This window comes from Tachyglossus aculeatus, chromosome 1 (genome assembly GCF_015852505.1).
Source record: "Tachyglossus aculeatus isolate mTacAcu1 chromosome 1, mTacAcu1.pri, whole genome shotgun sequence".
Classification (NCBI taxonomy): Eukaryota; Metazoa; Chordata; class Mammalia; order Monotremata; family Tachyglossidae; genus Tachyglossus; species Tachyglossus aculeatus.
Window position 1 is genome coordinate 7,279,883 of NC_052066.1, and position 23,992 is coordinate 7,303,874.

A 23,992-nucleotide genomic window follows, 5' to 3' on the forward strand; every position below is an offset into this window, starting at 1 on the left:
TAAGCGCTTGGGAAGCACAAGTTGGCAACTTATAGAGACGGTCCCTACCCAACAGTGGGCTCCACCACTAATCAGCTGGGTGAGTTGGGGCAAGTCGCTTCATTTCCCTGGGCCTCAGTCACCTCATCTGGAAAATGGGGATGGAGACGGTGAGCCCCACGGGGGACCACCTGATCACCTTGTATTCATTCATTCATTCATTCTATTCTATGTATTGAACGCTTACTGTGTGCAGAGCACTGTACTAAGCGCTTGGGAAGTCCAAGATGGCAACATGTAGAGATGGTCCCTACCCAACAATGGGCTCACGGGGGGAGACAGACAACAAAACGAAACATGTGGACAGGTGTCAAGTCATCAGAATAAATAGAAGTAAAGCTAGATGCACATCATTAACCAAATAAATAGAATAGTAAATATGTACAAGTAAAATAAATAGAGTAATTAATCTGTACAAATTTATATACAGGTGCTGTGGGGAGGGGAAGGAGGTAGGGTGGGGGTGATGGTGCTTAGAACAGTGCTTGACACATAGTAAGCGCTTAACAAATACCATCATCATCACTTATACTTTATGTGACCTTGGACAAGTCACTTCACTTCTCCGGGCCTCAGTTCCCTCAGCTGGAAAATGGGGATGAAGGCCGTGAGCCCCACGGGGGACAACCCGATCACCTTTTATCTCCCCCAGCTCTCAGAACGGTGTTTGGCACATAGTAGGTGCTTAACAAATACCATCATCACCATCATCATCATCATCATCATCATCATCATCATCATCATCATCACCTGTCTGCTTTGTGACCTTGGGAAAGTCACTTTGCTTCTCTGGGCCTCAGTCCCCTCAGCTGGAAATAATAATAATAATAATAACGAGGGCATTTATTAAGCGCTTACTATGTGCCAAGCACTGTTCTAAGCGCTGGGGAGGCTACAAGGTGATCAGGTTGTCCCCCGGGGGGCTCCCAGTCTTCATCCCCATTTTACAGATGAGGTCACTGAGGCCCAGAGAAGTGAAGTGGCTTGCCCAAAGTCACCCAGCTGACAATGGGCAGAGCAGGGATTTGAACCCATGACCTCTGACTCCAAAGCCCAGGCTTTTTCCACTGGGCCACGCTACTTCTCCAAATGGAAAATGGGGATGAAGACTGTGAGCTTCATCACAAACAACCCCATTTGTTTGTCCCGATCCCAGCGCTTAGAACAGTGTAGGCACATAGTAAGCGCTTAACAAATACTATTATTATTATTATTATTATTCATAATAACTCCCACCCTAGGACCCCCGCCCCGAGACCCCCCTTCCCACCCCAGAACCCCTGCTCTGAAGCCCCCCGCTTCCCTCACCCAGTCCGTAAGCTCACAGGAGCAGGGACCCTACTAATGACGGAGGTATTATTGTGTTCCTCACTAGGTATGTGCCAAGCCCTGGAAAAAAAAAATCAATCAATCAATCAATCACTCGTATTTATTGAGCGCTTACTGTGTGCAGAGCACTGTACTAAGCGCTTGGGAAGTACATGCTGGCAACATATAGAAACAAATAAGAAGATAATGGCATTTTTTAAGCGCTTACTATGTTCCGAGCACTGTCCTAAGCGCTGGAATAGATCCAAGGTCATCAGGTTGTCCCACGCGGGGCTCCCAGCCTTCACCCCCATTTTCCAGATGAGGTCACTGAGGCCCAGAGAAGTTCATTCATTCATTCAATTGGATTTATTGAGCGCTTACTGTGCGCAGAGCACTGGACTAAGCGCTTGGGAAGGACAAGTTGGCAACATAGAGAGACGGTCCCTACCCAACAGTGGGCTCACAGTCTAGAAGTGACTTGCCCAAAGTCTCCATCCCCATTTTCCAGATGAGGCCACTGAGGCCCAGAGACGCGAAGCGACTCTCCCAAGGTCACCCAGCTGACGCGTGGCGGAGCCGGGATTAGAACCCACGTCCTCTGACTCCCAAACCCGGGCTCTTTCCGCTGCTTCGCTAAATGCTGTCCTCGGGCCAGAACAGGGGCTCCCACTCCAAGGGGGAGGGAGAGCAGGAATCGAATCCCCCCCCCGTTTCACAAGGGAGGAAACCGAGGCCCGGAGGAGGGGAAACGACTGGGCCAAGGTCACGCGGTGGGCCGGGGGAAATGAACGCCAAGTTCTGTTAAGCGCTTACTGTGTGCCAGGCACTGTTCTAGGCGCTGGGGTAGATACAAGGTGATCATGTAGTCCCACTTGGGGCTCACGGTCTTGATCCCCATTTTCCAGATGGGGTAACTGAGGGCCAGAGAGGTGAGGTGATTTGCCCAAGGTCACCCAGCTGACAAGTGGCAGAGCTGGGATTCGAACCCATGACCTCTGACTCCCAAGCCCGGGCTCTTCCCACCGAGCCACGCTGCTTCTCTTTGGAGAATGAAAAGATTTACCAGTTTCGACTGTGGGCGCTTTGTCCTAACTGAGCCCACTGTTGGGTAGGGACCGTCTCTAGATGTTGCCGACTTGTGCTTCCCAAGCGCTTAGTGCAGTGCTCTGCACACGGGAGGCGCTCAATAAATGCGACTGAATGAATGAATGAATGAATGAACTAGGCTTCTGGCTGCTTTTTTTTCTTTTAATGGTATTTATTGGGCTCTTACTATGTGCCAGGTACTGTACTAAGCACTGGGGTAGGTATGAGCTAATCAGGTTGGACACAGTCCCTGTCCCACATAGGGCTCGCAGTCTTACCCACTGTTGGGTAGGAACTGTCTCTATATGTTGCCAACTTGTACTTCCCAAGCGCTTAGTACAGTGCTCTGCACACAGTAAGCGCTCAATAAATACGATTGATTGATTGATTGATTCTCCACCACAGGTCGCTTCTGAAGCAGCCGTTCGTCGACTCCAAGAGACTGAGCATTTTCGGAAAGGTAAGAGGGGGAAGGAGACCACCCCCCTCCTCCCCTCACCCCGCTCACCCCTCTGGGCTTCCCTTAGCGGGTCGGGGGTCCCCTCTTGTCACCCCCTTCTTGAGCCCCCTTCGTCTTTTTATTCCTTCATGGTAATTCATTCAATCATATTTATTGAGCGCTTACTGTGTGCGGAGCACTGGACTAAGCACTTGGGAAGTACAAGTTGGCAACATATTGAGATGGTTTCTACACAACATCATCATCATCATCAATCGTATTTATTGAGCGCTTACTGTGTGCAGAGCACTGTACTAAGCGCTTGGGAAGTACAAATTGGCAACATATAGAGACGGTCCCTACCCAACAGTGGGCTCACAGTCTAAAGGGGGGAGAACAGTGCGGGTAATAATAATAGTCTTCTAGACTGTGAGCCCACTGTTGGGTAGGGACTGTCTCTATATGTTGCGAAATTGTACTTCCCAAGCGCTTAGCACAGTGCTCTGCACACAGTAAGCGCTCAATAAGTACGATTGATTGATTGATTAATAATAATAATGATGGCATCTGTTATGCGCTTACTATGTGCAAAGCACTGTTCTAAGCGCTGGGGGGGATACAAGGTGATCAGGTTGTCCAACGGGAGGCTCACAGTCAATCCCCATTTCACAGATGAGGTAACTGAGGCCCAGAGAAGTGAAGGGACTTGCCCAAAGTCACCCAGCTGACAATTGGTGGAGGCAGGATTTGAACCCATGACCACTGATTCCAAAGCCCGGGCTCTTTCCACTGAGCCAAATAACAATAATAATAAATAATAATAATAATAATGATGGTATCTGTTAAGCACCTACTATGTGCCGAGCACTGTTCTAAGCACTGGGGAGGATACAAGGTGATCAGCTTGTCCTACGTGGGGCTCCCAGTCTTCATCCCCATTTTCCAGATGAAGTCACTGAGGCCCAGAGACGTGAAGTGACTTGCTCAAAGTCACGCAGCTGACAAGTGGCGGAGAGGGGATTAGAACCCATGACCTCTGACTCCCAACCCTGGGCTCTTTCCACTGAGCCACGCTTTAAGTGCTCACTGTATTCATTCATTCATTCATTCAATCGTATTTATTGAGCGCTTACTGTGTGCAGAGCACTGGACTAAGCGCTTGGGAAGTCCAAGTTGGCAACATCTAGAGACGGTCCCCACCCAACAGTGGGCTCACAGTCTAGAAGGGGGAGACAGAGAACAAAACCAAACATATTAACAAAATGAAATAAGTAGAATAAATATGTACAAATAAAATAAATCAATAAATAGAGTAATAAGTATGTACAAACATATATACATATATACAGGTGCTGTGGGGAAGGGAAGGAGGTAAGGCGGGGGGGATGGAGGGGGCTCAGTCTGGGAAGGCCTCCTAACCAACATGTCAAACACTGTTCCAAGCGCTGGGGTAATAATAATAATAATAATAATAATAATAATAATAATAATAATAACAATAATAATAATAATGGCATTTATTAAGCGCTTACTATGTGCAAAGCACTGTTCTGGGTAGACACAGGTCGATTATGTTCTGACACAGTCCCTGTCCTGCGTGGACAGTCTAAGTGGGAGGGAGACCGGATAAAGAAGCAGCGTGCCGGAGTGGAAAGATCCCGGGCCTTGAGGTCAGAAGGTCATGGGTTCTAATCCAGCCTCCGACCCTTGTCTGCTATGTGTGACCTTGGACGAGTCACTTCACTTCTCCGGGCCTCAGTTCCCTCCTCTGGAAAATGGGGATGGAGACCGTGAGCCCCACGTGGGACGGGGACTGTGTCCAACCCGATCGGCTTGTATCCACCTCAGCGCTTAGGACAGTGCTTGGCACAGAGCACATAGCACTTCTAGACTGTGAGCCCATTGTTGAGTAGGGACCGTCTCTAAATGTTGCCAGTTTGTACTTCCCAAGCGCTTAGTACAGTGCTCTGCACACAGTAAGCGCTCAGTAAATACGATTGAATGAATGAATGAATGAATCTGTAATTTGTGCATATCTCTATAATTCTATTTATGTATTCTGATGGTATTGATGCCTGTCTACTTGTTTTGTTTTGTTGTCTGTCTCCCCCCTTCTAGACTGTGAGCTTGTCGTGGGGTAGGGATTGTCTCTATCTGTTGCCAAATTGTACTTTCCAAGCGCTTAGTACAGTGCTCTGCACACAGTAAGCGCTCAATAAATACGACTGAATGAATGAATAGTAAGTGCTTCACAAATACCACAATTATCATTGTTATTAGGTATTGAATCCCCATTTTACAGTTGAGAAGACTGAGGCATAAAGAAGTGAAGTGACTTGCTCAAAATCACACAGAGACGCCACTTGTCAGCTGTTGCCAAATTGAACTTTCCAAGCGCTTAGCACAGAGCTGTGCACACAGTAAGCGCTCAATAAATACGATTGAATAAATGAATAGTAAGTGCTTCACAAATACCACAATTATCATTGTTATTAGGTATTGAATCCCCATTTTACAGTTGAGGAGACTGACGCATAGAGTAGTGAAGTGACTTGCTCAAAATCACACAGAGATGCCACTTGTCAGTTGTTGCTGAATTGGACTTTCCAAGCGCTTAGCACAGAGCTCTGCACACAGTAAGCGCTCAATAAATACGATTGATGACGATGAATCCCCATTTTACAGTTGAGGAGACTGAGGCATAAAGAAGTGAAGTGACTTGCTCAAAGCCACATAGAGACGCCACTTGTCAGCTGTTGCCGAATTGGACTTCCCAAGCGCTTAGTACAGTGCTCTGCACATAGCGCTCAATAAATACGATTGAATGAATGAATAGTATGTGCTTAACAAATACCACAATTATCACTGTTATTAGGTATTGAATCCCCATTTTACAGTTGAGGAGACTGAGGTCTAGAGAAGTGAAGTGACTTGCTCAAAGTCACACCGATAGAGAACGCCACTTGTCAGCTGTTGCCGAATTGGACTTTCCAAGCACTTAGTACAGTGCTCTGCACACAGTAAGCGCTCAATAAATACGATTGAATGAATGAGTTTTCTAGAGCCCATTGTTGGGTAGGGACCGTCTCTATCTGTTGCCGAATTGTAATAATAATAATGATGGCATTTATTAAGCGCTTACTTTGTGCCAAGCACTGTTCTAAGCACTGGGGGGTTACACGGTGATCAGGTTGTCCCACGGGGGGGCTCAGTCTTAATCCCCATTTTACAGATGAGGGAACTGAGGCCCAGAGAAGTGAAGTGACCTGCCCAAAGTCACCCAGCTGACAAGTGGCAGAGCCGGGATTAGAACCCACCACCTCTGACACCCAAGCCCGGGCTCTTTCCATAAGAATTATTACTCTATTTATTTATTTATTTATTTTACTTGTACATATCTATTCTATTTATTTTATTCTGTTGGTATGTTTGGTTTTGTTCTCTGTCTCCCCCTTTTAGACTGTGAGCCCGCTGTTGGGTAAGGACCGTCTCTAGATGTTGCAACTTGTACTTCCCAAGCGCTTAGTCCAGTGCTCTGCACACAGTAAGCGCTCAATAAATACGATTGAATGAATGAATGAATGACAGGGACTGCGTCTAACCTGATTATCTCATATCCACTCCAGCACTTAATACAATGCCTGGCACATAGTAAGTGCTTAACAAATGCCATCATTATTATTGCTATCATTATTATTATTATTATTATTATTATTATTATTATTATTATTATTATTATTATTACAGTGCCCCGGCACAGTAAGGGCTCAGTAATCACGCCCGATTGATCGGTGGATTGATTCTCCCGTCCTCAGGGCTACGGGGGATACGTCACGTCGATGATCCTGAAGTCCGACGAGCATCTCTTCAAATGCGCCTCCGTGTTTGCTCCCATCACAGACCTGCGCTTCTATGGTGAGCTCGTCATCATCATCATCAATCGTATTTATTGAGCGCTTACTGTGTGCAGAGCACTGTACTAAGCGCTTGGGAAGTACAAATTGGCAACGTATAGAGACATTCCCTACCCAACAGGGGGCTCACAGTCTAAAAGGGGGAGACGGAGAACAAAACCAAACATACTAACAAAATAAAATAAAAAGAATAGATATGGACAAGTAAAATAAATAAATAGAGTAATAAATATGTACAAACATATATACATATACACAGGTGCTGTGGGGAAGGGAAGGAGGTAAGATGGGTGGGATGGAGAGGGGGACGAGGGGGAGAGGAAGGAAGGGGCTCAGTCTGGGAAGGCCTCCTAAAAGCGGGAGGCCCCGTCGAAAAGCGGGGCGGCCTAGTGGGTAGAGCCCGGGCCTGGGAGGGACCATCTCTATCTGTGGCCGAATTGGACTTTCCAAGCGCTCAGTACAGTGCTCCGCACACAGTAAGCGCTCAATAAATACGATTGAATGAATGAGTTTTCTAGACTGCGAGCCCGTTGTTGGGTAGGGATCGTCTCTATCTGTTGCCAAATTGTAATAATAATAATGATGATGGCATTTATTAAGCGCTTACTATGTGCAAAGGACTGGTCTAAGCGCTGGGGAGGTTGCAAGATGATCAGGTTGTCCCACCGGGGGCACACAGGCTTAATCCCCATTTTACGGGTGAGGTCACTGAGGCCCAGAGAAGTGAAGTGATTTGCCCAGAGTAACACAGCTAACAATTGGCGGAGGCAGGATTAGAACCCATGACCTCTGACTCCAAAGCCCGGGCTCTTTCCACTGAGCCACGCTGCTTCACTTGTTTTGTCTCGTCGTCTGTCTCCCCCTTCTAGACTGTGAGCCTGTTGTTGAGTAGGGACTGTCACTATGTGTTGCCAAATTGGACTTTCCAAGCGCTTAGTTCAGTGCTCTGCATACAGTAAGCGCTCAATAAATACGATTGAATGAATGAGTTTTCTAGACTGTGAGCCTGCTGTTGGGTAGGGACCGTCTCTATATGTCCCGACTCCGCCACATGTCTGCTGTGTGACCTTGGGCAAGTCACTTAACTTCTCTGAGCCTCAGTTACCTCATCTGTAAAATGGGGATTAAGACTGTGAGCCCCCCGTGGGACAACCTGATCACTCTGTATCTCCCCCCAGCGCTTAGAACAGTGCTTAGCACATAATAAGCACTTAACAAATGCCAACATTATTATTCTTATTATTATTATGGATTCTAAACCCGGCCCCGCCACTTCTCAGCTTGTGCCCTTGGGCAAGTCACTTCACTTCTCTGGGCCTCAGTGACCTCATCTGGAAAATGGGGATGAAGACTGTGAGCCCCTCGGATGACAACCTGATCACCTTGTCTCCCCTCAGTGCTTAGAACAGTGCTTTGCACATGGTAAGCGCTTAGCAAATACCATCATTAGGAGAAGCAGCATGGCGTAGTGGATAGAGCACGAGCTGTGGAGCTGTCAGAGGTCATGGGTTCAAATCCCACCTCTGCCAATTGTCAGCTGTATGACTTTGGGCAAGTCACTTCCCTTCTCTGGGCCTCAGTTCCCTCATCTGTAAAATGGGGATGAAGACTGTGAGCCCCTCGGGGGACAACCTGATCACCTTGTAACCTTTCCAGTGCTTAGAACAGTGCTTTGCACATAGTAAGCACTTAATAAATGCCATCATTATTATTATCAATCATGGGAATCAGAGGTCATGGGTTCTAATCCCAGCTCCGCCCCTTGTCTGCTGTGTGACCTTGGGCAAGTCACTTCACTTCTCTGAGCCCCAATTACTTCATTTGTGAAATGGGGATTAAGATTGTGAGCCCCACGTGGGACAGGGACTGTGTCCAACCTGATTTGCTTGTATCCACCCCAGCGCTTAGTACAGTGCCTGGCACATAGTTGAGCGCTTAACAGACACCACTGTAAAATGGGGATGAAGACTGTGAGCCCCCCGTGGGACAACCTGATCACCTTGTAACCTCCCTAGCACTTAGAACAGTGCTTTGCACATAGTAAGCGCTTAATAAATGCCATTATTATTATTATTATTAAACACCATTATTAAACCTAACCTTTACCCAAACTCTAACCCTAGCTCTAACCCTAACCCTATTATTCATTCATTCAATCGTATTTATTGAGCGCTTACTGTGTGCACAGCACTGTACTAAGCTATTATTATTGAGCGCCGTTGAGTCTTTTCCGATCCACAGCGACTCTGTGGCTATACCTTCTCCAGAACGTGCTGTCCTCTGACATAATCCGCAACCTTTCTCATGGTTTTTCCGTTACGGTTGTTAGGGTCTCTGTCCATCTCGCTGTCGGCATCCCTTTTCCAAGTTTTCCCCGGACTTTTTCTAGCACGAGTGTCTTCTCCTGAGAATCCGATTTGCTCCCAAATCCATTTGTTGGTTTTTGGGGCAGGCAGTGGGATTCGCCAAAGCCTTCTCCGACGCCACATTTCCAAAGAATCGATGCCTTTTCTATCCTGTTTTTTCACCGTCCGAATTCCGGGATCCTTACATTGTCACTGGAAACACCAGAGTCGACGCTCTGTATTTTTTCATTTATTCATTCAATCGTATTTATTGAGCACTTACTGTGTGCAGAGCACTGTACTAAGCGTTCTTTTGTGGCAATTGTTCCCTCAACCCATTCCATGACTCTTTCCGTCCTCCTCATGATGTGTCCAAAATCTGCTCATCTAAGTCCAGTCATTTGGCCTTCCCTACACCACTCTGGCTGTATTTGCTCCAAAATCCATTTGTTGTTTTTTGGGTCAGGCCGTGGGATTCGCCAAAACCTTTTCCGACGCCACATTTCCGAAGAATCAATGCCTTTTCTATCCTGTTTTTTCACCGTCCGGCTTCCGGGATCCTTACATTGTCACTGAAAACACCGCAGAGTCGACGCTCTGTATTTTTTCATTCATTCATTCAATCGTATTTATTGAGCACTTACTGTGTGCAGAGCACTGTACTAAGCGCTTTTTTGTGGCAATTGTTCCCTCAGCCCATTTCATGACTTTTTCTGTCCTCCTCATGATGTGTCCAAAATCTGCTCATCTAAGTCCAGTCATTTGGCCTTCCCAACACCACTCTGGCTGTATTTGCTCTAAAATCCATTTGTTGGTTTTTGGGACAGGCCATGGGATTTGCCAAAGCCTTCTCCAATGCCACATTTCCAAGAATCGATGCCTTTTCTATCCTGTTTTTTCACCGTCCGGCTTCCGGGATCCTTACATTGTCACTGGAGACACCGCAGTGTCGACGCTCTGTATTTTTTCATTCATTCATTCAATCGTATTTATTGAGCGCTTACTGTGTGCAGAGCACTGTACTAAGCGCTTTTTTGTGGCAATTGTTCCCTCAGCCCATTTCATGACTGTTTCCATCCTCCTCATGATGTGTCCAAAATCTGCCCATCTAAGTCCAGTCATTTGGCCTTCCCTACACCACTCTGGCTGTATTTGCTCCAAAATCCATTTATTGGTTTTTGGGGCAGGCCGTGGGATTTGCCAAGGTCTTCTCCAACACCACATTTCCAAGAATCAATGCCTTTTCTATCCTGTTTTTTCAACGTCCGGCTTCCGAGATCCTTACATTGTCACTGGAAACACCGCAGAGTCGACGCTCTGTATTTTTTCATTCATTCATTCAATCATATTTATTGAGCGCTTACTGTGTGCAGAGCACTGTACTAGGCGCTTTTTTGTGGCAATTGTTCCCTCAGCCCATTTCATGACTGTTTCTGTCCTCCTCATGATGTGTCCAAAATCTGCTCATCTAAGTCCAGTCATTTGGCCTTCCCTGCACCACTCTGGCTGTATTTGCTCCAAAATCCATTTGTTGGTTTTTGGGGCAGGCTGTGGGATTCGCCAAAGCCTTCTCCGACGCCACATTTCCAAAGAATCGATGCCTTTTCTATCCTGTTTTTTCACCGTCCGGCTTCCGGGATCCTTACATTGTCACTGGAAACACCGCAGAGTCGACGCTCTGTATTTTTTCATTCATTCATTCAATCGTATTTATTGAGCACTTACTGTGTGCAGAGCACTGTACTAAGCGCTTTTTTGTGGCAATTGTTCCCTCAGCCCATTTCATGACTTTTTCCGTCCTCCTCATGATGTGTCCAAAATCTGCTCATCTAAGTCCAGTCATTTGGCCTTCCCAAGACCACTCTGGCTGTATTTGCTCCAAAATCCATTTGTTGGTTTTTGGGGCAGGCCGTGGGATTCGCCAAAGCCTTCTCCGACGCCACATTTCCAAATAATCGATACCTTTTCTATCCTGTTTTTTCATGGTCCAGCTTCCGAGATCTTTACATTGTCACTGGAAACCCCGCAGAGTCGACGCTCTGTATTTTTTCATTCATTCATTCAATCGTATTTATTGAGCACTTACTGTGTGCAGAGCACTGTACTAAGCGCTTTTTTGTGGCAATTGTTCCCTCAGCCCATTTCATGACTGTTTCCATCCTCCTCATGATGTGTCCAAAATCTGCTCATCTAAGTCCAGTCATTTGCCCTTCCCTACACCACTCTGGCTGTATTTGCTCCAAAATCCATTTGTTGGTTTTTGGGGCAGGCCGTAGGATTCGCCAAAGCCTTCTCTGATGCCACATTTCCAAGAATCCATGCCTTTTCTATCCTGTTTTTTCACGGTCCAGCTTCCGGGATCCTTACGTTGTCACTGGAAACACCACAGAGTCGACACTCTGTATTTTTCATTTATTCATTCAATCATATTTATTGAGCACTTACTGTGTGCAGAGCACTGTACTAAGCGCTTTTTTGTGGCAATTGTTCCCTCAGCCCATTTCATGACTTTTTCCATCCTCCTCATGATGTGTCCAAAATCTGCTCATCTAAGTCCAGTCATTTGGCCTTCCCAACACCACTCTGGCTGTATTTGCTCCAAAATCCATTTGTTGGTTTTTGGGGCAGGCTGTGGGATTCGCCAAAGCCTTCTCCGACGCCACATTTCCAAGAATCGATGCCTTTTCTATCCTATTTTTTCACTGTCCGGCTTCCGAGATCCTTACATTGTCACTGGAAACACCGCAGAGTCGACACTCTGTATTTTTTCATTCATTCATTCAATCGTATTTATTGAGCACTTACTGTGTGCAGAGCACTGTACTAGGCGCTTTTTTGTGGCAATTGTTCCCTCAGCCCATTTCATGACTGTTTCTGTCCTCCTCATGATGTGTCCAAAATCTGCTCATCTAAGTCCAGTCATTTGGCCTTCCCTACACCACTCTGGCTGTATTTGCTCCAAAATCCATTTATTGGTTTTTGGGGCAGGCCGTGGGATTTGCCAAGGTCTTCTCCAACACCACATTTCCAAGAATCAATGCCTTTTCTATCCTGTTTTTTCAACGTCCGGCTTCCGAGATCCTTACATTGTCACTGGAAACACCGCAGAGTCGACGCTCTGTATTTTTTCATTCATTCATTCAATCATATTTATTGAGCGCTTACTGTGTGCAGAGCACTGTACTAGGCGCTTTTTTGTGGCAATTGTTCCCTCAGCCCATTTCATGACTGTTTCTGTCCTCCTCATGATGTGTCCAAAATCTGCTCATCTAAGTCCAGTCATTTGGCCTTCCCTGCACCACTCTGGCTGTATTTGCTCCAAAATCCATTTGTTGGTTTTTGGGGCAGGCTGTGGGATTCGCCAAAGCCTTCTCCGACGCCACATTTCCAAAGAATCGATGCCTTTTCTATCCTGTTTTTTCACCGTCCGGCTTCCGGGATCCTTACATTGTCACTGGAAACACCGCAGAGTCGACGCTCTGTATTTTTTCATTCATTCATTCAATCGTATTTATTGAGCACTTACTGTGTGCAGAGCACTGTACTAAGCGCTTTTTTGTGGCAATTGTTCCCTCAGCCCATTTCATGACTGTTTCCGTCCTCCTCATGATGTCTCCAAAATCTGCTCATCCAAGTCCAGTCATTTGTCCTTCCCTACACCACTCTGGCCGTATTTGCTCCAAAATCCATTTGTTGGTTTTGGGGGCAGGCCGTGGGACTCGCCAAAGCCTTCTCCGATGCCACATTTCCAAAGAATCGGTGCCTTTTCTATCCTGTTTTTTCACCGTCCGGCTTCCGGGATCCTTACATTGTCACTGGAAACGCCATTCATTCATTCAATCGTATTTATTGAGCACTTACTGTGTGCAGAGCACTGGACTAAGCGCTTGGGAAGTCCAAGTTGGCAACCTAGAGAGACAGTCCCCTACCCAACAGCGGGCTCACGGTCTAGAAGGGGGAGACAGACAACAAAACAAAACATATTAACAAAATAAAATAAATAGAATAAATATGTACAAGTAAAATAAATAGAGTAATAAATATGTACAAACATATATACATAGTGACTTGAATATAGATAGCACACCCCTCTAAATGTTTATCACAACCAAAAATTTGGTAACCCAGTTTTCTAGATATGCGTATGCTAGGTATCTAAGCATGGGGACTTTCCTTTTTTCACAGCAGTAGTTGCCCCAAATCAATCAATTAATCAATGGTACAGAGTCGACGCTCTGTATTTTTTCATTCATTCATTCAATTGTATTTATTGAGCACTTACTGTGTGCAGAGCACTGTACTAAGCGCTTTTTTGTGGCAATTGTTCCCTCAGCCCATTTCATGACTGTTTCCAGGCTCTTTCGTAGCAACTCCGAGGAGCTGCCTGGCCTAGTGGCAAGAGCCTGGATTTGGGAGTCAGAGGTCGTGGGTTCTAATTCCACCTCCGCCGCTTATAAGCTGTGTGACCTTGGGCTTGTCCCTTCACTTCCCTGGGCCTCAGTTCCTTCATCTCTAAAATGGAGATTGAGACTGTGAGCCCCACATGGGACAACCTGATGACCTGATGAGAAGCAGCGTGGCTCAGTGGAAAGGGCACGGGCTTTGGAGTCAGAGATCACGGGTTCAAATCTCGACTCCGCCAATTGTTGGCTGTGTGACTTTGGGGAAGTCACTTCACTTCTCTGTCCCTCAGTTCCCTCATCTGTAAAATGGGGATGAAGACTGTGAGCCCCCCGTGGGACAACCTGATCACCTTGGAACCTCCCCAATGCTTAGAACAGTGCTTTGCACATAGTAAGCGCTTAATAAAGGCCATCATTATTATTATTGTATTCACCCCAGCGCTTAGAACAGTGCTTGCCACATAGTAAGTGCTTAACAAATACCATCATTATTATTATTATTAAGTCTTCCTAACATTAATCTTTGATGTACAAATAATAATGATAATAAGAATGAGTAATTGTGGTATTTGTTAAGCACTTACTATGTGCCAAACACTGTTCTAAGCACTGGGGTACATACGAGATAATAGGGTCAGGCTAAATCTAACCCCTACCCCAGCGCTTAGAACAGTGCTTTGCACATAGTAAGCGCTTAACAAATACAATTATTATTATTATTGTTATTATTATTATTATTATTATTATTATTACCGTAACCCTAGCCCTAACCCTAACCCTTATTCATTCATTCATTCATTCAATTGTATTTATTGAGCGATTACTGTGTGCAGAGCACTTACTAAGTGCTTGGGAAGAACAAATCGGCAACATATAGAGACGGTCCCTACCCAACAATGGGCTAGCCCTAACCTTAACCCTAACCCTAAAAATTAATGATAATAAGAATAATAATAATTGTATTTGTTTAGCATTTACTACCTCATCAGTTCCCTCATCTGTAAAATGGGGATGAAGACTGTGAGCCCTACGTGGGACAACCTGATCACCTTGTATCTCCCCCAGTGCTTAGAACAGTGCTTGGCACATAGTAAGTGCTTAACAAATGCCATAATAATAATTCTTATTATTACTATTATTATTTTCCCCCTTTCTTCCCCCCTCCCTCAGTCCCACAGCACTTACGTCCACATACATCATTTATTTATTTCTATTCATGTCCGTCTCCCCCTCTAGACTGTGGTTCATTCATTCATTCAATCGTATTTATTGAGCGCTTACTGTGTGCAGAGCACTGTACGAAGCACTTGAGAAGTACAAGTTGGCAACATATAAAGACGGTCCCTACCCAACAGTGGTTTCACATAGTAAGCACCTAACAAATAGCATCGTTATTATTATTATTATTACTCTGCACCAAACACTGTTCTAAGCCCTGGGGTAGATGTGAGATAATTGGGTCAGACTAAATCTAATCCTAACCCTAACCCTAGGCCTAGTCCTAATGGTAAGTAATAATAATAATAACATTAATAATGGCATTTATTAAGCGCTTACTATGTGCAAAGCACTGTTCTAAGCACTGGGGAGGTTACAATAATAATGATGGCATTTATTAAGCGTTTACTATGTGCAAAGCACTGTGATCAGGTTGTCCCATCGGGGGCTCACAGACTTAATTCAGTGCTTAGAACAGTGCTTCGCACATAATAAGCGCTTAATAAATCCCATCATTATTATTATCATTATTATTAATCCCCCATTTTACAGATGAGGTCACTGAGGCTCAGAGAAGTGAAGTGACTTGCCCAAAGTCACCCAGCTGACAATTGGCGGAGTCAGGATTTGAACCCATGACCTCTGACTCCAAAGCCCGGGCTCTTTCCACGGAGGCACACTTGCGCTCTGCACACAGTAAGCGCTCAATAAATACGATTGAACTGAATGAATGAGTGAACCCTAAGAAACACTATGAAAAGTTGCGGGGAATGTGGCCCAAGAAGATGGGAGAAGCAGCGTGGCTCAGTGGAAAGAGCCCGGGCTTGGGAGTCAGAGGTCATGGGTTCGAATCCCAGCTCAGCCACATGTCTGCTGTGTGACCTTGGACAAGTCACTTAAGTTCTCTGAGCCTCAGGTACCTCATTTGTAAAATGGGGATTAACAATAATAATGTTGGCATTTATTAAGCACTTACTATGTGCAAAGCACTGTTCTAAGCGTTGGGGAGGATACAAGGTGATCAGGTTGTCCCACTTGGGATTCAGCCTTAATCCCCATTTTACAGATGAGGTAACTGAGGCCCAGAGAAGTGAAGTGACTTGCCCAAATTCACACAGCTGACAAGTGGCATAGCTGGGATTTGAACCCACAACCTCTGACTGCCAAGCCCGGGCTCTTGCAATTGAGCCACACTGCTTCTCTGTGAGCCCCCAAGTGGGACAACCCGATCACCTTGTATCCCCCCCAGCGCTTAAAACAGTGCTTGGCACATAGTAAGCGCTTAACAGATACCATCATCATCATTATTGTTATTATTATTAAATGCTGTGGGGCTGAGGAAGGGGAGAATATCAAGAAGCAGCGTGGCTCAGTGGAAAGAGCCCGGGCTTTGGAGTCAGAGGTCATGGGTTCAAATCCCAGCTCCGCCAATTATCAGCTGTGTGACTTTGGGCCAGTCACTTCACTTCCCTGTGATGAAGTCTGTGAGCCCCACTTAGGACAACCCCATGACCTTGAATCTACCCCAGCGCGTAGAACAGCGTTTGGCACTTAGTAAGCGCTTAACAAATACCGTTTTAGCGCTTAGAACAGTGCTTTGCACATAGTAAGTGCTTAAGCAGCATGTTTCAGTGGAAAGAGCCTGGGCTTTGGAGTCAGAGGTCATGGGTTCAAATCCCAGCTCCGCCAATTGTCAGCTGTGTGACTTTGGGCAAGTCACTTCATTTCTCTGGGCCTCAGTTCCCTCATCTGTAAAATGGGGATTAAGACTGTAAGCCCCCCGTGGGACAACCTGATCACCTTGTAACCTCCCCAGCGCTTAGAACAGTGCTTTGCACATAGTAAGTGCTTAATAAATGCCATTATTATTATTATTATTATTATTCCCTGGGCCTCAGTTCCCTCATCTGTAAAATGGGGATGAAGACTGAGAGCCCCGGGTGAGACAACCTGATCACCTTGTCACCTCCCCAGCACTTAGGACAGTGCTTGGCACCTAGTAAGCGCTTAACAAATACCAACATTATTATTATTGTTATTATTATGGGGCGCCCAGCTCCCCCAACCCCACCCTCTCTGTTCTGTTCTGTTGTGGTACAGCTTCTGCTTTCTCAGAGAGGTACTTGGGCAGACCCACCAAGGACGACAGCGTTTATCAGGTAACGCCGGCGTCCCCCACACTGAGCTGGGGGGCCAGTGGGAGGCGGGGGGCCGGAGTTTGGGGGAGGGGAAGCCCACCTCCAGCCCGGAAAATCGAGCCCCCGCTCAGCAGGCCCTCCTTCCTCGCAGGCGGCCAGCGTCCTGCACAACCTGCACAGCATGAGGGACGAAAACTTGCTCATCATTCACGGGACGGCCGACGGTAAGTGTCGGGCTGACCGCTTGGATGGAGGGTGGGGGGATTTCTGGCTGACCGGTGGAATTGGGGGGTGGTCTCTGGTTGACTGCTGGGATGGGGGGATCTCTGGCTGACTTCTGGGATGGGTGACCTCTGGATGACCTTTGGGCAGGAGGATTCTCTGGTTGACCACTGGGATGGTAAGTCTCTGGTTGACCAATGGGATGGGGGCTTCTGGCTGACCACCAGGATGGGGGAGACTCTGGCTGGCTGCAGGAATGGGTGGTCTACGGCTGACCACTGGGAAGGGGGTGGTCTCTGGCTGACCACTGGGATGGTAAGTATCTGGCTGACCGTAGAAATGGGTGGTCTATGGCTGACCACTGGGAAGGGGGTGATCTCTGGCTGACCACTGGAATGGTAGGTCTCTGGCTGAACACTAAAATGGGTGGTCTCTGGCCCACTGCTGGGGTGGGGGGTGGTCTCTGGTTGACCACTGGGATGGTAGGTCTCTGGCTGACCGCTGAAATGGGTGGTCTCTGGCCGACCACTGGGATGGATGGTGGCCTGTGTCCTGACCACTGGGATGGGGGGGGTCTCAGGTTGACCGCTGGGATGGTAGGTCTCTGGCCGACTCCTGGGATTGGGGCGGTCTCTGGCTGACCACTGGGAAGGGGATGGTCTCAGGGTGACCATTGGGATGGTAGGTCTCTGGCTGTACACTGAAATGGGTGGTCTCTGGCCCACCGCTGGGGTGGGGTAGTGGTCTCTGGTTGACCACTGGGATGGTAGGTCTCTGGCTGACTCCTGGGATTGGGGTTGTCTCTGGCTGACCACTGGGAAAGGGATGGTCTCAGGTGGACCACTGGGATGGTAGGTCTCTGGCTGACCACTGAAATGGGTGGTCTCTGGCCCACCACTGGGGTGGGGGGTGGTCTCTGGTTGACCACTGGGATGGTAGGTCTCTGGCTGACCGCTCAAATGGGTGGTCTCTGGCCGACCACTGGGATGGATGGTGGCCTGTGCCCTGACCACTAGGATGGGGGTGGTGTCTGGTTGACCGCTGGGATGGTAGGTCTCTGGCCGACTCCTGGGATTGGGGTGGTCTCTGGCTGACCACTGGGAAGGGGATGGGCTCAGGTTGACCACTGGGATGGTAGATCTCTGGCTGAACACTGAAATGGGTGGTCTCTGGCCCACCGCTGGGTTGGAGTGGTGGTCTCTGGCCCACCGCTGGGTTGGAGTGGTGGTCTCTGGTTGACCACTGGGATGGTACGTCTGTGGCTGACCGCTGAAATGGGTGGTCTCTGGCTGACCACTGGGATGGATGGTGGCCTGTGTCCTGACCACTGGGATGGCGGTGGTCTCTGGTTGACCACTGGGATGGTAGGTCTCTGGCTGACTCCTGGGATTGGGGTGGTCTCTGGCTGACCACTAGGAAGTGGATGGCCTCAGGTTGACCACTGGGATGGTAGGTCTCTTGCTGACCGCTGAAATGGGTGGTCTCTGGCCGACTGCTGTGTTGGGGGTTAGTCTCTCATTGACCACTGGGATGGTAGGTCTCTGGCTGACTCCTGGGATTGGGGTTGTCTCTGGCTGACCACTGAATGGGTGGTCTCTGGCTGACCACTGGGAAGGGGGTGGTCTCTGGTTGACCACTAGGATGGTAGGACTCTGGCTGACTCCTGGGATTGCAGTTGTCTCTGGCTGACCACTGGGAAGGGGACGGTCTCAGGTGGACCAATGGGATGGTAGATCTCTGGCTGACCGCTGAAATGGGTGGTCTCTGGCCCACCGCTGGGGTGGGGGGTGGTCTCTGGTTGACCACTGGGATGGTATGTCTCTGGCTGACCGATGAAATGGGTGGTCTCTGGCCGACCACTGGGATAGATGGTGGCCTGTGTCCTGACCAGTGGGATGGGGGTGGTGTCTGGTTGACCACTGGGATGGTAGGTCTCTGGCTGACTCCTGGGATTGGGGTGGTCTCTGGCTGACCACTGGGAAGGGGATGGTCTCAGGTTGACCACTGGGATGGTAGGTCTCTGGCTGACCTCTGGGATGGAGGGTGGTCTGAGCCTGACCACTGGGATGGGGGTGGTCTCTGGTTGACCACTGGGATGGTATATCTCTGGCTGACTCCTGGGATTGGGGTGGTCTCTGGCTGACCACTGAGATGGGTGGTCTCTGGCTGACCCCTGGGAAGGGGGTGGTCTCTGGTTCATTCGTTCATTCATTCAGTCAGTCATATTTATTGAGTGCTTACTATGTGCATAGCACAGGACTAAGCGCTTGAGAAGTACAAGTCGGCAACATATAGGGACGGTCCCTCCCCAACAACGGGCTCACACTCTAGAAGGGGGAGACAGACAACAAAACAAAACATGGAGACGGGTGTCAAAATCACCAGAATAAACCGAATTACAACTATAATAGAACAGCTATAATAAATGTACATCATTTACAGAGGAGTTGGGCCCCTTAAGCAATTGAACAGTCAGAACAAAACATGTAGACAGGTGTCAAAATCGTCAGAATAAATAGAATTATGGGATTGTGGGATGGGATTATTAGAATTATGGGATGGGGGTGGTCTCTGGCTGACAGCTGGGATGGGGGATGGCCTGTGGCCGACCACTGGGACAGGGGACATCTGGCTGACCACCATCATCATCATCATCAATCGTATTTATTGAGCGCTTACTATGTGCAGGGCACTGTACTAAGCGCTTGGGAAGTACAAATTGGCAACATATAGAGACAGTCCCTACCCAACAGTGGGCTCACAGTCTAAAAGGGGGAGACGGAGAACAAAACCAAACATACTAACAAAATAAAATAAATAGAATAGATATGTACAAGTAAAATAAATAAATAAATAGAGTAATAAATATGTACAAACATATATACATATATACAATTGCTGTGGGGAAGGGAAGGAGGTAAGATGGGGGGGATGGAGAAGGGGACGAGGGGGAGAGGAAGATAGGGGCTGAGTGTGGGAAGGCCTCCTGGGGGAGGTGAGCTCTCAGCAGGGCCTTGAAGGGAGGAAGAGAGCGAGCTTGGCGGATGGGCAGAGGGATTGGGGGCATTCCAGGCCCGGGGGAGGACGTGGGCCGGGGGTCGATGGCGGGACAGGCGAGAACGAGGTACGGTGAGGAGATTAGCGGCGGAGGAGCAGAGGGCAGTGGGGCCGGACAGAGGTGACCAGCTTGGGACAGGTGGGAGCAGTGGGGGAGAAGCTGGGATCACCAAACCTGGATGGGGCACAGAAGGGACGGGAAGGAAACTGGAAACCCATCCATCAAGAGGATGTTTTTGAGTCCTTTTGGAGTGCAAAGCACTGCACAGAGCGCTGGAGAGAGGAGGATAGATTTGGTCGACAAGATCCCTGCCCTCAAGGAGCTGATGGCCTACTGTGTGCACAGCACTGGACTGAGCGCTTGGAAGAGGGCAATAGAGTCAGTAATAAATCATTCATTCATTCATTCAATCGTATTTATTGAGCGCTTACTGTGTGCAGAGCACTGGACTAGGCGCTTGGGAAGTACAAGTTGGTAACATATAGAGACGGTCCCTACCCAACAGTGGGCTCACAGTCTAGAAGGGGGAGACAGAATGATTATAAAGATGGTAATTGTTAAGCGCTTACTATGTGCCGAGCACTGTTCTAAGCACTAGGGGAGATACAAGGTCATCAGGTTGTCCCACGTGGGGCTCACAGTCTTAATCTTCGTTTTCCAGAAGAGGTACAGAGAAGTTAATAATAATAATGATGGTATTTGTTAAGCGCTTACTATGTGCCGAGCACTGTTCGAAGCGCTGGGGGAGATACAAGGTGATCAGGTTGTCCCACGTGGGGCTCACAGTCTTAATCTTCGTTTTCCAGATGAGGTACAGAGAAGTTAATAATAATAATGATGGTATTTGTTAAGCGCTTACTATGTGCCGAGCACTGTTCTAAGCGCTGGGGGAGATACAGGGTGATCAGGTTGTCCCACGTGGGCCTCACAATCTTCACCCCCATTTTACAGATAATAATAATATTTTTTGGTATTTGTTAAGCACTTATGTGCAAAGCACTGTTCTAAGCGCTGGGGAGGCTACAAAGTGATCAGGTTGTCCCACGTGGGGCTCACAATCCCCATTTTGCAGATGAGGTAACTGAGGCCCAGAGAAGTGAAGTGACATGCCCAAAGTCACACAGCTGGCAAGTGGCGGAGCCGGGATTTGAACCCATGACCTCTGAATCCCAAGCCCGGGCTCTTTCCACTGAGCCACGCTGCTTCTCAGATGAGGTCACTGAGGCCCAGAGAAGTGAAATAATAATAATGACGGCATTTGTTAAGCACTTACTATGTGCCAAGCACTGTTCTAAGCGCTGGGGGAAATACAAGGTGATCAGGTTGTCCCACGTGGGGCTCAGAGTCTTCATTCAAGCGCTTAGTCCAGTGCTCTGCACACAGTAAGCGCTCAATAAATACGATTGAGTGAATGAATCTACATTTTCCAGATGAGGTATTGAGAAGTGAATAATAATGATGATGTTATTTGTTAAGTGCTTACTATGTGCCAAGCACTGTTCTAAGCGCTGGGGGAAATACAAGGTGATCAGGTTGTCCCACGTGGGGCTCACAGTCTTCATCTAATCAATCAATCAATCGTATTTATTGAGCGCTTACTGTGTGCAGAGCACTGGACTAAGCGCTTTATCTACGTCATCATCATCAATCGTATTTATTGAGCGCTCACTGTGTGCGGAGCACTGTACTAAGCGCTTGGGAAGTTCAAGTTGGCAACATATAGAGACAGTCCCGACCCAACAGTGGGCTCACAGTCTAAAAGGGGGAGACGGAGAACAAAACCAAACATACTAACAAAATAAAATAAATAGAATAGATAGGTAGAAGTAAAATAAATAAATAAATAAAGAGTAATAAATAAATAAAATAAATAAATCTACATTTTCCAGATGAGGTACAGAGAAGTTAATAATAACGATGACGGTATTTGTTAAGCGCTTACTATGTGCCAAGCGCTGTTCTAAGCGCCGGAGAGGATACAAGGTGATCAGGTTGTCCCACGGGGGGCTCACAGTCTTCATCCCCATTTTACAGAGGAGGGAACTGAGGCACAAAGAAGTGAAGTGACTCTCCAAAGTCACTACAGGCGTAGAGGGTTCTAGAGGCTTCTAGACTGTGAGCCCATCGTCGGGTAGGGCCGTTGCCGATTTGTACTTCCCAAGCGCTTAGTCCAGTGCTCTGCACATAGTAAGCGCTCAATAAATACGACCGAATGAAGGAATGAATGACGGGAAGAGGAGCCAGGGGATGTTTAAGACTTTTAGACCGTGAGCCCACTGTTGGGTAGGGACTGTCTCTATATGTTGCCAACTTGTACTTCCCAAGCGCTTAGTCCAGTGCTCTGCACATAGTAAGCGCTCAATAAATACGATTGATGATGATGATGATGATGATGATGTTTAACATGGTGGCCCTGTGGGTTCGCGTCTCTTGCAGCCGACGTGCATTTCCAGCATTCCGCAGAACTAATCAAGCACCTGATCGAAGCCGGCGTGAATTATACCCTGCAGGTACGGATCGCTACACATTTGATGATGAAGGCCTCTGTTGAGCGCTTACTATGTGCGAAGCACTGTTCTAAGCGCCGGGGGAGATACAAGGTGATCAGGCTGTCCCACGTGGGGCTCCCAGTCTTCATCCCCAGATCAGGTGACCGAGGCCCAGAGAAGTGAAGCGACTCGCCCAAAGTCACCCAGCTGACAAGTGGCGCAGTCGGGATTAGAACCCATGACCTCTGGCTCGCAAGCCCGGGCTCTCCCCACTGAGCCACGCCGCTTCTCTTGGAATGGTCTTGGTGGAATCGGATCGATCCAGGACAAACAGCCTTTTGGGGCTGTTCATTCATCATCATCATCATCATCAATCGTATTTATTGAGCGCTTACTATGTGCAGAGCACTGTACTAAGCGCTTGGGAAGTACAAGTCGGCAACACATAGAGACAGTCCCTACCCAACAGTGGGCTCACAGTCTAAAAGGGGGAGACAGAGAACAAAACCAAACATACCAACAAAATAAAATAAATAGTCATGCACTCAATTGTATCAATAGATACAATTGGTACAAGGAGAAGCAGCATGGCTCAATGGAAAGAGCACGGACTTTGGAGTCAGAGGTCATGGGTTCAAATCCCAGCTCTGCCACTTGTCAGCTGGGTGACTTTGGGCAAGTCACTTCACTTCTCTGGCCCTCAGTTACCTCATCTGTAAAATGGGGATGAAGACTGTGAGCCCCCGTGGGACAACTTGATCACCTTGTAACCTCCCCAGCGCTTAGAACAGTGCCTTGCACATAGTAAGCGCTTAATAAATGCCAATATAATAATAATAATAATATTGAGCGCTCGCTGTGCGCAGAGCACTGTACTGAGCGCTTGGGAGAGGACAATAGAACAATAAACTTGTTTTGTTGTCTGTCTCCCCCTTGTAATAATAATAATCAATCAATCAATCAATCGTATTTATTGAGTGCTTACTGTGTGCAGAGCACTGTACTAAGCGCTTGGGAAGTACAAGGTGGCAACATATAGAGACAGTCCCTACCCAACAGTGGGCTCACAGTCTAGAAATGATGGCATTTGTTAAGCGCTTACTATAATAATACTAATAATGATGGCATTTGTTAAGCACTTACTATGTGCAATGCACTGTTCTAAGCACTGGGGAGGATACAAGGTGATCAGGTTGTCCCACGGAGGGCTCACAGTCTTCATCCCCATTTTAGAGATGAGGTCACTGAGGCCCAGAGAAGTGAAGTGACTTGCCCACAGTCACACAGCTGACAGTTGGCGGAGCTGGGATTTGAACCCATGACCCCTGAC

The 23,992-nt window shown here is 47.6% G+C and overlaps 1 protein-coding gene across 1 annotated transcript in view; it reads left to right on the forward strand.

The window, feature by feature from the left end:
- The window catches only part of DPP10 (dipeptidyl peptidase like 10), a 301,222-nt gene that overhangs the window by 270,899 nt on the left and 6,331 nt on the right, over positions 1-23,992 (forward strand). The window contains exons 21-25 of the mRNA XM_038753670.1: positions 2,842-2,896; positions 6,691-6,790; positions 16,856-16,914; positions 17,045-17,117; positions 22,610-22,683. Coding sequence (XP_038609598.1) covers positions 2,842-2,896; positions 6,691-6,790; positions 16,856-16,914; positions 17,045-17,117; positions 22,610-22,683 — 361 coding nt within the window. The remainder of the gene's footprint in view (positions 1-2,841; positions 2,897-6,690; positions 6,791-16,855; positions 16,915-17,044; positions 17,118-22,609; positions 22,684-23,992) is intronic.